The 16,661-nt window shown below is 43.9% G+C and overlaps 1 protein-coding gene across 2 annotated transcripts in view; it reads right to left on the bottom strand.

The window, feature by feature from the left end:
* The window catches only part of LOC109868333 (transportin-1), a 48,321-nt gene that overhangs the window by 22,384 nt on the left and 9,276 nt on the right, over positions 1 to 16,661 (bottom strand). For both annotated transcript variants that reach the window (XR_004205038.1, XM_031803119.1), the window contains exons 6-8: positions 6,297 to 6,430; positions 5,689 to 5,770; positions 1,311 to 1,433 (exon numbers count right to left, since the gene is read on the bottom strand). Coding sequence is in view for 1 of the 2 variants with exons in the window: in XM_031803119.1 (XP_031658979.1) it covers positions 1,311 to 1,433; positions 5,689 to 5,770; positions 6,297 to 6,430 (339 nt within the window). In the remaining variant the exon portion in view is untranslated. The remainder of the gene's footprint in view (positions 1 to 1,310; positions 1,434 to 5,688; positions 5,771 to 6,296; positions 6,431 to 16,661) is intronic.

The following is a 16,661-nucleotide window of genomic DNA, read 5'->3' on the forward strand; positions in this document are numbered from 1 at the left end:
CTGTCTGGAGAATAAAGCTGTCAGATGAACCTGTCTGGAGAATAAAGCTGTCAGATGAACCTGTCTGGAGAATAAAGCTGTCAGATGAACCTGTCTGGAGAATAAAGCTGTCAGATGAACCTGTCTGGAGAATAAAGCTGTCAGATGAACCTGTCTGGAGAATGATGCTGTCAGATGAACCTGTCTGGAGAATAAAGCTGTCAGATGAACCTGTCTGGAGAATAAAGCTGTCAGATGAACCTGTCTGGAGAATAAAGCTGTCAGATGAACCTGTCTGGAGAATAAAGCTGTCAGATGAACCTGTCTGGAGAATAAAGCTGTCAGATGAACCTGTCTGGAGAATAAAGCTTTTGGCCAAGGTGGCATCTTGAGCTGATTTGATGAGACCAAGAGGAATCCATTACATTGGTTTGTTTTCCTCCCTCCTTTCCTCTCTATATCCGTCCCTCACTCCCTCTCTGCCTCCCTCGCAACTTAATTCGCTCCCCCTACACCTCCCGCCCTGCAGCTTAAACTGTGTGTACACTACACCATTTTGGCAGTGGTTTCGCTGTCCCAGACAAGTTTTTGAGATCATAGACAAAATACCCATGTCGTTGTGGTTACCGACACTTTTTTAATGTGAGCGGGTCAGAGATGCAATCTAAGGGCTACCGCTCCATCTTTGAGCAGTCCCAGACGTCACGATATTTTCAAGCATGTTTGATTTTATCAGCACAAAATCGGCAATGCTCTTGTGTGAGATGTGCAATGACAAGTTTTCAGAACGTGATCAGCAATAGCCAATGAGAGCTTGCCAGAGAAGAAGCCAGTGAGATGCTGACGTTGTATCACATCACCCAGAATGTGTAGACTCTGGAGCAGGAGCTATGACTACTACTAGTATGTGTATTGTACTTGCCTTTAACCAAAGTGTCTCATCTTTACAGCTTTGAAGTTCACAAGCCATGTTATTCAATTCAAAACGTTGGCTAGATCTTTCACCTCTGTATGGCAAGCGTGAATATCTAACTGAACCTTTATGAGGCTGCTTTGAGCCACAGCTCGTAGCTACGTTAAATCGTATCACATCATTGTTTGGTATAGAGAACCCTCACGACCAAGTGAAGAATCGTATTATGTGTGACACGTCTGTGCCAGATGGTTAGCTTGCGCAACAATATGTTGGCAACCCAAAACAACTACAGGAAAGACAGTTGTTCAATGGCTCAGTGAGGTTAGGATTTTGAAAGTCCTGTAGTGTACACTGGCATTACAGAACACAAGCCCAAGTCCTACCCCCCGCCCCAGTACCCCAGTCCCATTCTCACCTCTATGATGTTGTGCATGTGTGGTAGGAGACGGTCCATGCGGACTTCCAGCAGCATGACCAGAGCTCTGCAAACGTTCTTCCTCACCTCTGGCTCCTCATCAGTCGCCAGGGCAAACAGGTTCTACAGGGAGGGAGGAGGGTCAAACATCAAAACACAAGCACACATACTAGTCCCAACTTTCATTACTTGAAGATGCATCCTGTGTTTTTTGACATTGCATTACTAATGAAGGATAGCAGACATTGGCTTTTTTTGTAAGTATTTGACACAGAGCCGAGGAAAGGAGACTAGAATGTCTTCATATGTCATGAGTTCTGACCAGGACCTGTAACCGTAGAGGGTCTCAGAATATAACATTTTTCATAAGTGGTGAGAATATAGACATTTTACTCCTACTCTTAAGGGTAAAAATAAAAGCTTTGCATGAAGCCTCTTTAGTCATAAGAGTCCCACCTCGTGGACAGATATTTAAGACACCTCATGAGCTGTTCTTATCAGTTAAGAGTTACCAGCAGGTGTCCTGATAATAGAAAACGTAGCGAGTCAGTGGTTCCTGCACCACATGCAATTGCTTTGGAGTTGTTCAAATAATGTTTTGATATTTCTATATAATCCATCTGTAAATAATCTAGATCTACATGCAACAGTATCTCTTGTGCCTTTGACAATGATTTCATATGAGGCCTATTTCACATCATATGCCTACATGTTTTTCTTTATTATTTAATTATCTATACTGAACAAAAATAGAAATGCAACATGTAAAGTGTTGGTCCCATGTTTCATGAGCTGAAATAAAAGATCCCAGAAATTTTCCATATGCACAAAAAGCTTACATTTGTTCTCCTTTGCCAAGATAGTTGATCCATCTGTCTGGTGTGGAATATCAAGAAGCTGATTAAACAGCATGATCATTACACAGGCTCAACTTGTGCTGGGAACGCTGTTTATCTATGCAGTCACTTTACCCCCTACCTGCATGTACAAATTACCTCGACTAACCTGTACCCCCACACATTGACTCAGTACCAGTAACCCGTATATAGCCTCCACATTGACTCAGTACCAGTAACCCGTATATAGCCTCCACATTGACTCAGTACCAGTAACCCGTATATAGCCTCCACATTGACTCTCTACCGGTACCCCGTATATAGCCTCCACATTGACTCTCTACCGGTACCCCGTATATAGCCTCCACATTGACTCTGTACCGGTACCCCGTATATAGCCTCCACATTGACTCTTTACCGGTACCCCGTATATAGCCTCCACATTGACTCTCTACCGGTACCCCGTATATAGTCACCACATTGACTCTCTACCGGTACCCCGTATATAGCCACCACATTGACTCTGTACCGGTACCCCGTATATAGCCTCCACATTGACTCTGTACCGGTACCCCGTATATAGCCTCCACATTGACTCTGTACCGGTACCCCGTATATAGCCTCCACATTGACTCTGTACCGGTACCCCGTATATAGCCTCCACATTGACTCTGTACCGGTACCCCGTATATAGCCTCCACATTGACTCTGTACCGGTACCCCGTATATAGCCTCCACATTGACTCTGTACCGGTACCCCGTATATAGCCTCCACATTGACTCTGTACCGGTACCCCGTATATAGCCTCCACATTGACTCTGTACCGGTACCCCGTATATAGCCTCCACATTGACTCTGTACCGGTACCCCGTATATAGCCTCCACATTGACTCTGTACCGGTACCCCGTATATAGCCTCCACATTGACTCTGTACCGGTACCCCGTATATAGCCTCCACATTGACTCTGTACCGGTACCCCGTATATAGCCTCCACATTGACTCTGTACCGGTACCCCGTATATAGCCTCCACATTGACTCTGTACCGGTACCCCGTATATAGCCTCCACATTGACTCTGTACCGGTACCCCGTATATAGCCTCCACATTGACTCTGTACCGGTACCCCGTATATAGCCTCTTTATTGTGTTACTTTTTCATTTTATACTTTTATTTTATTTAGTAAATATTTTCTTAACTCTATTCTTCAACTGTTGGTTGGTTGTTGGTTAAGAGTTTGTATGTAAGCATTTCATGGTAAGGTTGTATTCGGCGCATGTGACAAATAACATTTGATTTAACAATAGAAGGCCTCTAAAATGTGCAGTTTTGTCACACAACACAATGCCACAGATGTGTCAAGTAGAGGGAGCGTGCAATTGGCATGCCGACTGCAGGAATGTCCACCAGAGCTGTTGCCAGAGAATTGAATGTTAATTTCTCTACCATAAGCCACCTGCAACGTCGTTGTAGTAAATTTGGTAGTGTGTCCAACCGGCCTCACAACCACAGACCATGTGTAACCACGCCAGCCCAGGACCTCCACATCTGGCTTCTTCACCAGCACAAAAGCAAATAATCAGTGGTGTAAGCAGTAGTTATTTTCCCACGCTAACGCCTCGATCAGACCGACAGCATCATTGCATTAATGACGCATAATAAATTCTGCAGTCAAACTTTTTCCATTATGTAATCCAACACTGTTACTGGATATGTGCAACAAAACTTCAACATTCACCTTTTGCTATTATTTCTGTCAAGTTTATGCATATGTTAGATAAATCCAACGTATGCGCCACACAGAAAACAAAACGCACTCCAAATGCCTCTGCAACGCAATGCTGCACAGCGTTCCATTGGAAAAGAATGTACCTCTGGTGTAACAAAATACAACGATGCTGTCGGTGTGATCGAGGCAGCAGTAACGTTAGCTAACTTGTGTTGTAGTAGTCTGTAGTCTGACAACGGCGACGACAGCTGGAGCAGCAGTTATCAACTTCAAGGTGGATGTTGCTAATTTATTAGCATCACCCTTTTCAAGATTTTGTTGCAGCTCGCTTGTGGTTAGCTATCTCTTGAAAATAATGACTGTGAAACATTGTTGCATTTAAAAACCTTACATCACCCATTAGTGTGATGAATGTAATAAAATATATTTGTAAAGGGAAGTAATAGCTGGTTTGTTCATTTCTTTTTGGATATGAAATGGTTGTGTTTTTGTATTGTTCTGATTTCATGGGGCCTACTGAAGTGAATGGGCTGCTGATTCCTTAACATTATTAAATAACATACGCTGTGTGTGACTGCTAATGTGTATCAGCCACGTCTGTGTGTTTGACCAAAACGGTCTCTTCTTCAGCACCATGGAGTGCACAGGTATTACGGTCACTGTCCTTTCAGCACCACAAGCCTGTCACCTTTGATGTGACACTTGTCGCTATTGGTCAGAGTGTAATAGTGGTGTCAGGCTACCATGGCTTGTGTAAATTGTGTCTTCTGTTTTACTGGCCTCATTATTTAATGCTCTGTGTCATGTGGTGTCCGTGCCAGTTTGGTCTCTGTGTGTGCGGCAGCCCAAAGCGTGTCCAGGACTGTTAGATTTATTCATAATGTAATCAAAAGCATTGCTCCTCGCTCACTAAAACAGTCTGACTACAGAAGATATGTCAGGCACATTAAGTGATGCTGTTTTCTGTTATTGTCTTGATTTTTGAGTTTGATGCAATGTATTGCAATAATTTTGGTCCCTCTGAAGCCCTAGGTCCTACACTGCATCTCAAGAGTAGGATTGCTGATCTCGGATCAGTTTAGCCTTTCAGATCACTTTCTGTACCAATTAGAATACTATAAGCCTCTGGTCATCTACTGACAATCTCAGAGCCGCTATCAACTCTGGCCTTCTGCCCATTATCACAAACAACTCACCATTGAAAATAGCTCTAAAAAGTCCTACAGAAATAAACGGACACTTTATTTAGAGTATGTGAATTGGATTTCATGTGACCTGTGCCCCTTCTGCGCAGAGTGCCCTCTCTCTCACCCCCACAGCTGAAGACGTGACAGAGGGACTTTAAACAATAGCTCTTTATCTCCTATCCGCTTGCTGTATTGTCATTGTCACTGTGCGGTTGCTGGATGCATCCGTCCTCATCCAGGGCTCAGCTGGCTGGAAGTTAAGCTCATCAGTGGTTAATGTGATCTAGTCCTAACGGATTATCAGCCCTGATCCAATTGGTGGAATTGGGGTTGGTGTACTGAACTGCAGCTAGGGCTGGCTCTTGGTAGTGCAGTGTAGTGCTGCGTAGAGGCTCAGACCTAACCTACTGACACACTGTACTGAGAGCTGAGGCCATATACCTGCCTGCCTGGCTGGCTGGCTGCACTGAGAGCGGAGGCTAGTTGGGTGGGCTGTGTGTGTGTATGACTTGATTGCAGAAGGTTCATGGCATGTCTGACTTTGTGAGCATATTAGATAGTCACAGGGCTGTCTGTGGATTATGGGAGGTCAGACTGCAGAGGTCACGGCAGGGTCAGACTTGCCTCGATGAAGTCGTCGATGTGCAGCATTAGGGCCTGAGTCCTACTGATGATGAACTGGTTGACGCAGGCGATGGCATGAGACCTGCAACACCACAACAAGACAACAGAGCTCAACTTCACACCACCCAAACTCATGTGTTCCCCCTTATCAATGCTGCCTCTGTCTGTGTTCCTCCCCTTTCTATCCCCTTTCCACCCCCCAGTCTCCAATCTGGGATCTCAGACACTGATAACGCCTAAAGACAGACAAAGAGAGAGAGAGAGAGAGAGACAGTCATCTATAAGACTGAGGAATGAGGGATCTGAGAGAACATTTTGGATCAAAGTGCCTGTAAATATAGCTAGATCTGAAAACAACCCCCGGCTATGGGTTGTTTTGGAACCAATTACAGGCGAGGCAAGGTGTTGGCTCCACCGGGAGTGAGCGAAAGAGGCAAGGCTGTGAGCAGGGAGAGGGAGAGAGGCCCAGTACACTCATACTCTAGGGACTTTTGCTTACCACGGTGTTTCTGCTTGCCTTTTGGGGTCTAGGCCGGGTTACTGTAAGGCACTTTCTGACAACTGCTGATGTAGAAAAAAGGCTTTATAAATACATTTGGATTGAGTACCTTATCTTGGGGCTGCTGTGTTTGAAGAACTGCAGGAACTTTGGGATCATAACGTTGAGTGGACGGTCCAACACGTCACTGTCCAAGATCTCTGCGGAGTCCTCACAGATCTTCTGAAGAGCGCCAAATGCCCCCTGAGAGAAAGAGGGGAGAGAGAGTGAGGGAGATGTGGGGGAGGGGGTTAACCAATATGTTTCAGGGCCAGAAAGCCCCCCCCCCCCCCCCCCGGTGTTTTAACATCCATTTATCAGCCAGCCTCAAAGACAGGAGACCTTATGGATAGTAAAGATGTCATACTTCATCACCACATACTGTACCTAACACACCACATACTGTACCTAACACACCACAAGGAGAAACACAACCTGGCCAGGCTGGCCACCTAGTAAATGAACAGCAGGACAAAATTGTGAATTTGACAGTGAAAACAGCTAGAGTACAGGCTTATTCATGTGAGGCTGTCAGTGTGTGTGATGGAATTCTAGAACGACTACATTAAAGAAAGCTTCCTCTGTAAAAGCCACTAGGGGTTCCGTAATACACCGTGTGACACGCACACAGTCGCACACCCAACACACAAAAAACACCCAAAGTAGAGAGGATAGAAGTATCTGTGTGTCACATATGATCATGTGTCTCAGCAAGACAACTGAAATCTACTCCACAGGAGTGTCTAATCTTCCACTTGTAAGGTAGGTATTACCACTTCACAATGACCTTACGCCCACAACCAGCAAACATCACAGCTATGAATTATGTACATAAAAACACACAAGCCCCTTGAAAAGCTATTATCTAAACCTGAAGAGGACATTGATGATGTGTAGTTAATATGTCTATATGGGCAAATGATGAAGCAGCCTTGGAACGTCTCTTCCCAGGGAAATATAGATTGAGTTGATGGCTGACACACATTTAATATGTCGCCACACGTACATCACACACACACAGATGAATCTGATCATATGCAACAAAGAGTGCGGCGACAGTCTTGCTGTCTGAAGGCCGTTTCCATGGAAACCGTTTCCAGGGCGGGAGCTGTTTCCTTCCAGCCAGAATGCTTGGAGAACGAGACTGCGTGGTTAAAGAAAATACAAGGTTTCTGTCATTATGAGAGAGCCAATCGAGGAGCATTCCAACCAAGGTCAGCAATAGCTTACAAGGAAGTGGACACATCCAATTGGGATCGAGACTGTGTAGGGCAAAGGTTATGGAGACTGTGTTGGGCAAAGGTTATGGAGACTGTAGGGCAAAGGTTATGGAGACTGTGTTGGACAAAGGTTATGGAGACTGTGTAGGACAAAGGTTATGGAGACTGTGTAGGACAAAGGTTATGGAGACTGTGTAGGACAAAGGTTATGGAGACTGTGTAGGACAAAGGTTATGGAGACTGTAGGGCAAAGGTTATGGAGACTGTGTAGGGCAAAGGTTATGGAGACTGTGTTGGACAAAGGTTATGGAGACTGTGTAGGACAAAGGTTATGGAGACTGTGTAGGACAAAGGTTATGGAGACTGTAGGACAAAGGTTATGGAGACTGTAGGACAAAGGTTATGGAGACTGTGTCAGCGTGCACTGCGCCTGGCCCCCCACATGAGTCGCAAGTGCGCAACGGGACAAGGACATCCGAGCAGGCCACACACTTCCCTAATCCGGACGACGCTGGGCCAATTGTGCACAGCCCATTGGGTCTCCTGGTCGTGGCCGGCTGCAACAGACTGGACTCGAACCTAGAATCTCTAGTGGCACAGCTAGCACTGCGTTGCAGTGTCTTAGACCACTGCACCACTCGGGAGGCCCTGGGATATTGCTTTTTAAACAGTACATTTATTTATTTATTTTAATCGCTGGAGGACAACTTTAAAAATATAGACTGGTGACTGGGACAGGAGTGTGTGGGTGAGAGAGAGTAGTCAAAGCACTTACTACTCACACACACACCTGATTCTGTCTTTTTATAGAGCGAGGGGTGCAGAGGGAAAAGAGAGAATACAAAGGGGTGACCGAAGAGAGGGGGGGAGAGGAGAAAGGGGGGGGGGGGGAGAAATGGGGAGAAAAAGGGGTGACAGGAGAGAGAGAACAGTACAGAAAAACACATGCAACTGCCATAATAAATGGAAACACTTCAGTAAATGAGGGATATTAAAGTAACAAGGAAATGAGAGGATAACGTATGTCTAGGCTTTACTGTATGTGAATGCATGTAGGTGTGTGAGCTCCCCTGTACGTTTCCTTCAGAACACAGTGATTCTAAACCACACGTCTGTATGGGAGGCTAGTGTCTAGAGCTGGGCCATAAAGACCAAAATCCATTTTGCGATTAATTGGCCCATTTATTGCTATAACAATGAACAAGCAAAGAAATGAATAAAAAGAACTGGGCGATCCGGACATAGGGTAAAATATTTTGCTTGATAACAATGAAATAGACCCATAAACAAAATATTAGCAGGCAGTGCTCTAGACAACAGAGACGGTAGCCTATGATTTAAAAAAGTTACCTATTTCATCTAACATATCCAGGGAATGCATGAATGATATTTGCATGTGCAACCTGTCAAAATAGGATCCAGAATGATCAGATTTCTTTTTGGCTCTTCAGAGAATTTGCCAACATCTTTGTGCATATTGGCCTGCGCTATAGTCCATTACTGACCACCTGAAGAAGTGGAAACTCAAAACACTTGCTAGATTGCTAAGTCTAAATATGATAGTTGCTATAGCCATGTAGGCGAATTGATTCATCTATCATTAAATGTAGACTAAATGACCAACAAAAACTTTCCAATGCTAGACCCAGGCTCGTGTTGCATGGTATACCGAAACATCTGTACTTTTCCGATACTAGTACCTGGAAAAAAGGTTTGGTTTTTCATGTTGCTAGCCTGCACTGGGAGTCTGCGCAGTATCACGATAGCTCCCCATTCACGGTGCACACAAGTTAACACAATTGAATAATGCGGCACGGCATGTAGAAATGTTTCAACTGTTCATTACGGTTCACAGAACAATGTCCATACAGGCTACCACACGTTACAATGCAAGGAGATACCAGTAGCGTCCAGCTTTGTAGGCGAACATTCCTTGTCATCTTACAGCTGAAGATAACATTACATTTCTACTCAAGTACATTGTTTGTGATAATATTCTATTTCAAACCAAAAACGTTATTCATTCTCTTCGTCACGTCTCGCCATCAGCCAAATAGTATCTATTGCCTCAGCGAATATTCAGTGTGTGAATCACTGTGTTGTGAATAGGGCGGACGGGCAGCACCCCTCTTGCCTCGTCAATGACTTCATACTGGTTAAAGACACAGCTTATTCTATTAAAAATTGTGCTTCTATGCAAATGTTGTTGATCAGTACAAGTCACAAATGGAAGGTAAACAGATTGTCATGAAATCAGCCAAAACGAGTGCAGTATCTTAATGCATCCACACACTTAATGAATATGCATTCACCTGTACTGTGAATAGCCTAGGCTACATCTTGATTTACCCAGTTTATAGAGATTTACCATTCAAATAAAATTATTACAATTGTTGTTAAGTAGTTAGTTTGGTAATAAAGTTAAATTGATTATATGATTTGCATAATTTATTAATTAATGCATACATGGCTGTCTCTGGAAAATGTTGATGTAATGTTTTTTATTAAATGTTATAATATTGAACTCAAGATGCCCAACAATTGAACAGAGCAGTAGCTGTGGTATAGTTTTGGTATGGAGTATCGTGATGGTATTGAGTACCGTGATACTAAACCTTTTGACAATCCTGCCTCTGCAATAAAAACGTGGATGCAACAAAACGTCCTCAAGCTCAACAGTGATAAAATCTGAACTCCTCCTCATAGGCACCAAATCTACCCTCACTAAAGACGACACCACTGTCTCTCCCTCCCCCCAAACACACAACCTTGATGTCATCCTGGACACCACCCTCTCATTTGACCACAACATAAGACTGTCAAATCCTCATTCTTCCACCACCGCAACATTGCAAAAGTCCGGTCCTTCCTCTCCCATCCTGCCGCTGAAATCCTCATACAAGGATTCATCTCCTCCAGTCTTGACTACTGCAACTCACTACTCTCCGGTATCAACTCAAGCTCCCCCATAAGCTTCAAATGGTTCAAAACTCTGCAGCACTACTTCTCACCCACACGAAGTCCTTGCAACACATCATCCCTGCCCTCTGAACTCCACTGGCTGGCTCCCTGTCTCCCAATGCATGGATTACAAGATCCTCCCCCTGATCTACAGAGCCCTTCAACATCTTACCTGCCAGATCTTCTTGTCTACCAACCCACCACACCAGGCCACCTTGTCATCCCCAGGTCCAAGCTCCAGAGTGTCGGCCACAGGGCCTTCAACATTGCTCGTAGGCTCTGGAACACCCTCCCTCCAGGCATCCGTGACTCAAGAGTCCATCACCATCTTTCAGTCCCTCCTAAAGCCCCACCTCTTTGAAAAGTCCTTACCCTGAAGCCCCCCCCCCCCCCCCCTCAATTGTAACATGACCTTGGGTCCTTGAAAGCCATATATAAGTTCCATGTATTATTATTAAACATGATATCAAAGTCAAAATTCTGGTATCGTGACAACACTAGCCTGGGCTACTTGATGCACAGGCTTATTCACTGCAAATGGCGCACTCTGCGCTACTCGTGCATCAAAGCCATACTAAAGTGGTGCCATAAACTCAATATTAAATAGGTGAAAAATGAATGATATTCTCACAGAAAGCTGTGGCTCACCTCTGTAACTAGAAAAACTGTAATTAGGCTTGGGTGGTATACCGTAAATATCGTATACCAGGTTATTTGGAAAAAGCCACAGGATGGTTTTTACAATACCGTCAAAATTGTTTATTAGAAGTTCTTCAATAAATTGTAATATTTGTAGCTACTTTAAGTTACCTTCAGTCACCTTCTGCAGTCAACCTGCGTTCTGCAATTTAACCGTCACATTTTAAATGACGAAGCTTCCCGTTTTTCCCCAGAACAGTTGAGTCAGTCACGTGTCTGTTTGTAAATAGCACAACGGAAGAAAGCGAGCTGGTGAGTCCATAGCGTTCTATATCTATCGGCAAGTCTCTGGTGTGCGGCGCACGAGGAGATGAAGTTACACTGCAATTCACTACTAAAATGTTTGCCATCAGATATCTAATAATGGCTTTCTGCCAAAAGTCAGAGATCTCTGGATGAGTTCTGTACAGATGCCATTTTTTCTCTGCTCTTCCTACTAGCGAAATCCTGGTATGAGAGGACAGTACAACAATATGAAAATCTGGATACTGCCCAAGCCTAACAGTAATTGCTTTGTAAAAGTGTATTTTTCCCACAATTGCATTTCAGGGAACGGTCATATGCTTGTGCTTCTCAGAATGCATCTCCCCCTCCTCGATGCGCACAGTGGGGAGAGGGAGTGAGAGTGGCTCGCTCACACAGCAGCCGACAGCGAAACGAAGACAGGCTGATACTTTTATAGCAGGAATCAACATAACGCACAGGCTATTACTGTTGACCAAATAATGGTTTTAGAACAAATCACAGAAAATTCATGTTGGTGTAGGTAATTTTCAGTTTATCATCCCAGCTCTACTGCTGTCCCGTGTGTATGTGCAAAATAATTGTATGCGTGTGTGTCACCATCAATCAGCTCATTTGTGGTGCGGCTTCATATTTAGTGCTGCTGGCAAGCAGTCAGGGGCCACCCCAAAGAATTCTGGGATGGCTATTTTAGGAGCTGTTACAAGGGAGCGTTTACCCACAATGCAACTCTGCATGAGCAGCACGCAGCGTCAGGCTTCATGCAAAGTATGACACTCCCATCAAAAATATGATTTAAATAGGCAATCCTCCATGCAAACACAATCCATTTATTCCTTCATGGAGATTTCTTACCCCCTCCACACCAGCCACATGCCCACCCTTCACCGGACTTGAATATCTATGAATGCAACACACATGTTCAGCAGGGCCACATGATGGATGTCCCTGGTGTGTTCTGTTCTGCAGAGAGAGGGCTATAACTCGGTTAGGACACACCCATAACTCCAGGCTTGTCAGTGTAGAGCAGGGCTGCCCAATTCCAGTCCTGGAGGGCAGAAACACTTCTGGTTTTCATCCTCTCCTTGTAATAAGAGACTAACTCAAACCTTGGACTCCAGGTGAGTGTAATTAACTAACAGGTAGAAACAAAAAACAGATGTGTTTCGGCCCTCCAGGACCAGAATTGGGCCGCCGTGGTGTAGAGACAGGGCTGAGAGAGGGCTGGCTGACCGACCAAGAGCAAAAAGAGTAAGACTTTGTCTTAAAAATGTCCATCAAACATGGCATCATGACATCAACCGAATTGATTAAGATCACAAATCTGACTGACTGATGAATTGATTAAGCACAGATGTGCTGTGTCAACTAGGAGAAGACATCTCCTAAAAATGATTGAGAGGAAGCGGTGTTATGTTAGTACTGCTAATAGCAGGGCAAGCACCTAACACTGAGTTATGACTAAGTGCTAAGAATATCCCCCTAAACAAGCTTAAGAACACCACTCTGATGATGCGTTGTCTTGCTCGTTACGAAAGCCAGTATCCTGGGAAATGGTGTGAGCCAGTCAGGAAACAAGGTCAGATGATGTTCACTGGTTTATGTACACACACGGAAAGAATTCAGACACCTTGACTTTTTCCACATTTTGTTACAGCCCTTCTAAAATTGAATAAATAGTTTTTCCCCCTCCTCAATCTACACACAATACCCCATAATGACAAAGCAAAAATAGACTCTTGGAAATGATTGCAAATTTATTAAAAAAATAAACTGAATTATCACATTTACATAAATTTTCAGACCCTTTACACAGTACTTTGTTGAAGCACCTTTGGCAGCGATTACAGCCTCGTGTCTTCGTCGGTATAACGCTACAAGCTTGGCACACCTGTATTTAGGGAGTGTCTCCCATTCCTTTCTGCAGATCCTCTCAAGCTCTGTCGGGTTGGATGGGGAGCGTTGTTGCACAGCTAGTTTCAGGCCTCTCAAGAGATGTTCGATCAGTGTTCAAGTCCAGGCTCTGGCTGGGCCAATCAAGGACATTCCGAGACTTGTCCCGAATCCACTCCTGCGTTGTCTTGACTGTGTGCTTAGTGTTGTCCTGTTGGAAGTTGAACCTTCACCCCAGTCTGAGGTCCTGAGCATTCTGGAGCAGGTTTTCATCAAGGATCTCTCTGTACTTTGCTCCATTTATCTTTCCCTCGAGCCTGACTAGTCTCCCAGTTCCTGTCGCTGAAAAACATCCCCACAGCATGATGCTGCCACTATCATGCTTCAACTTAGGGATGGTGTTAGGTTTCTTCCAGACGCTTGGCATTCAGGCCAAAGAGTTCAGAGAATCTTGTTTCTCGTGGTCTGAGAGTCTTTAGGTGCCTTTAGGTGCTGTCATGTGGCCTTTACTGAGAAGTGGCGTCCGTCTGGTAACTCCACCATAAAGGCCTGATTGGTGGAGTGCTGCATTTGGTTCTACTTCTGGAAGGTTCTCCCATCTCCACAGAGGAACTCTGGAGCTATGTCAGAATGACTATCAGCTTCTTGGTCACCTCTCTGACCAAGGCCCTTCTCCCCTGATTGCTCAGTTTGGCCAGCTTTAGGAAGCGTCTTGGTGGTTCCAAACTTCTCCCATTTAAGAATGGAGGCCACTGTGTTCTTGGGGAGCTTCAATGCTGCAGACATGTTTTGGTACCCTTTGACCTCCTGGCTTGGTTTGTGCTTTTCCAAATCATGTCCAATCAAATTTCCTACAGGTGGACTCCAATCAATTTGTAGAAACATCTCAAGGATGATCACTGGAAACAGGATTCACCTGTGCTCAATTTCTAGTAGCATAGCAAAAGGTCTGAATACTTATGTAAAGAAGGTATCCGTTTAAAAAATTAAAAATATTTAAAAAAAGTACAAAAATGCCTAAACTTGTTTTCGCTTTGTCGTTATGGGGTATTGTGTGTAGATTGATGAGGGGAAAAATGTCATAAATACATTTTAGAGTAAGGCTACAAGGTAACAAAATGTGTCAAAAGTATTTGTATGAACAAAAATCAAAAACACAACAACTTAAGGTCTCACTGAGTCACAGTTCATAAGGAAATCAGTCAATTTAAATCAATTCCTCCGTGAAGAGCACACTTCTCCAGCACGCTAGCGGACATCGAAGGTGAGAATCTGCAGACTGAAGACCATTACGAAGCCGAACTGCAGTCAAGTCAAGACCCTGGTGAGGACAACGAGCACGCAGATGAGCTTCTCTGAGACGGTTAATCTATGAGCGATTTCATCAGCAGTCCGAGGCGCTGGTTTCAAAACGATCCCGCAGGTGAAGAAGCCAGATGTGGGGGTCCTGGGTTGGAGTGGTTACAAGTGGTCTGTGGTTGTGAAGCCGGTTGAACATACTGCCAAATTCTCTAAAACTATGTGGTAGACGATGCGGCTTATGGTAGAGAAATTAACATTCAATTCTCTGGCAACAGATCTGGTTGACATTTCAGCAGTCACGATGCCACTTGCACGCTCCATCAAAACTTTATTTCAGCTCATGAAACCAACACTTTACATGTAACATTTATATTTTTGTTCAGTATAATAAAATATCTAAACACAGCTGTTTCAAATACAATCTAGGCCTCTCTAATTTAACTTTTAATTAGGCCTAGCAAATAACAAAACATGGCTGTCTAAGAACACCAGGGCCGGCTAAAAGGGATCAGGGCCTAAAAGGAACACCCAACCTGCCAAATGCAGGTAGATTCTGGCATTGGTGGGTAAAATGTCTATTTCACCAGAAACGTTGTAAGATGGTCAGGTCTCCAAAGTGTGAGCATTTCACTCGCAAGTACGATCACATTTATAGTAAAATAAATGCTGCAGTAGCTGTTTTAAGATTTCTGCCGTTTTGTTTCACAGCTGGTAAATGAATTGCAAAAAGTTAAAGAACTATGTATCCTATAGCAAACAATATACCACATGACTTCTTACGAGGAATACATTACCGGGTCAGAAGTTTTATAACACATACTCATGCAAGGGTTTTTCTTTATTTTAACTTGTTTCCACATTATAGAATAACACATGGAATTATGTAGTAACCAAAAGTGTTAAACAAATCAAAATACATTTTATATTTGAGATTCTTCAAATAGCCACCCTTTGCACACTGTTGGCATTCTCTCAACCAGCTTAATGAGGTAGTCACCTGGAATGCATTTAAATTAACAGGTGTGTCTTCTTAAAAGTGAATGTAGAATTTCTTTCCTTCTTAATGGATTTGATAAATCACTTGGGTTGTGACAAGGTAGGGGTGGTATACAGAACATAGCCCTATTTGGTAAAAGACCAAGTGCATATTATGGCAAGCTCAAATAAGCAAAGAGAAACGACTGTCAATCATTTCTTCAAGACATGAAGGTCAGTAAATACAGAAGATTAACAACTTTAAACATTTCTTCAAGTACAGTCGCAAAAACCATCAAGCGATATGTTGAAACTGGCTCTCATGAGGACTGCCACAGGCATGGAAGACCCAGAGTTACCTCTGCTGCAGAGTATTAGTTCATTAGAGTTACCACCCTCAGAAATTACAGGCCAAACAAATGCTCCAGAGTTCAAGTAACAGACACATCAACATCAACTGTTCAGCGGAGACTGCATGGTCGAAGTCTTAGTCTTGTCGAATTGCTGCAAAGAACCCACTACTAAAGGACACGAAGAAGAGATAAGAAGAGACTTGCTTGGGCCACTAAACACGAGCAATGGACATTAGACCGGTGGAAATGAGTCCAAATTTTAGATTTTTGGTTCCAACCACCGTGTCTTTGTGAGACGCGGTGTGGCTGAACGGATGATCTCCGCATGTGTATTTCTCACCGTATAGCATGGAGATGGTGGTGCTATGGTGTGGGGGTGCTTTCCTGGTGACACTGATTTATTTAGAATTCAAGGCACACTTTACCAGCATGGCTACCACAGCATTCTGGTTTTGGCTTAGTGGGACTGTCATTTGCTTTTCAACAGGACAATGACCCAAGACACCTCCAGGCTGTGTAAGGGCTATTTGACCAAGGAGAGTGATGGAGTGCTACATCAGTTAATTTAACAAAAGCTGGATCCCTTCTAGCCATGACCGTACAGGCCCGCCACACTCCACATTCCCTCTGCGATTCAGCACCACAGCAGAGGAACGAGGACACTCTAGGCAGCCAAAAAATTAAGAAATTATATAACTAATATGTAAATAAAAGACATGAGTTAAGGCTGGTTCCTTGCTAAAAAGCGTATTTTACAATGATCCTGTGAAATTAGGCCTTGCACCATGC

This window comes from Oncorhynchus kisutch, linkage group LG23 (genome assembly GCF_002021735.2).
Source record: "Oncorhynchus kisutch isolate 150728-3 linkage group LG23, Okis_V2, whole genome shotgun sequence".
In the NCBI taxonomy this organism is placed as follows: Eukaryota; Metazoa; Chordata; class Actinopteri; order Salmoniformes; family Salmonidae; genus Oncorhynchus; species Oncorhynchus kisutch.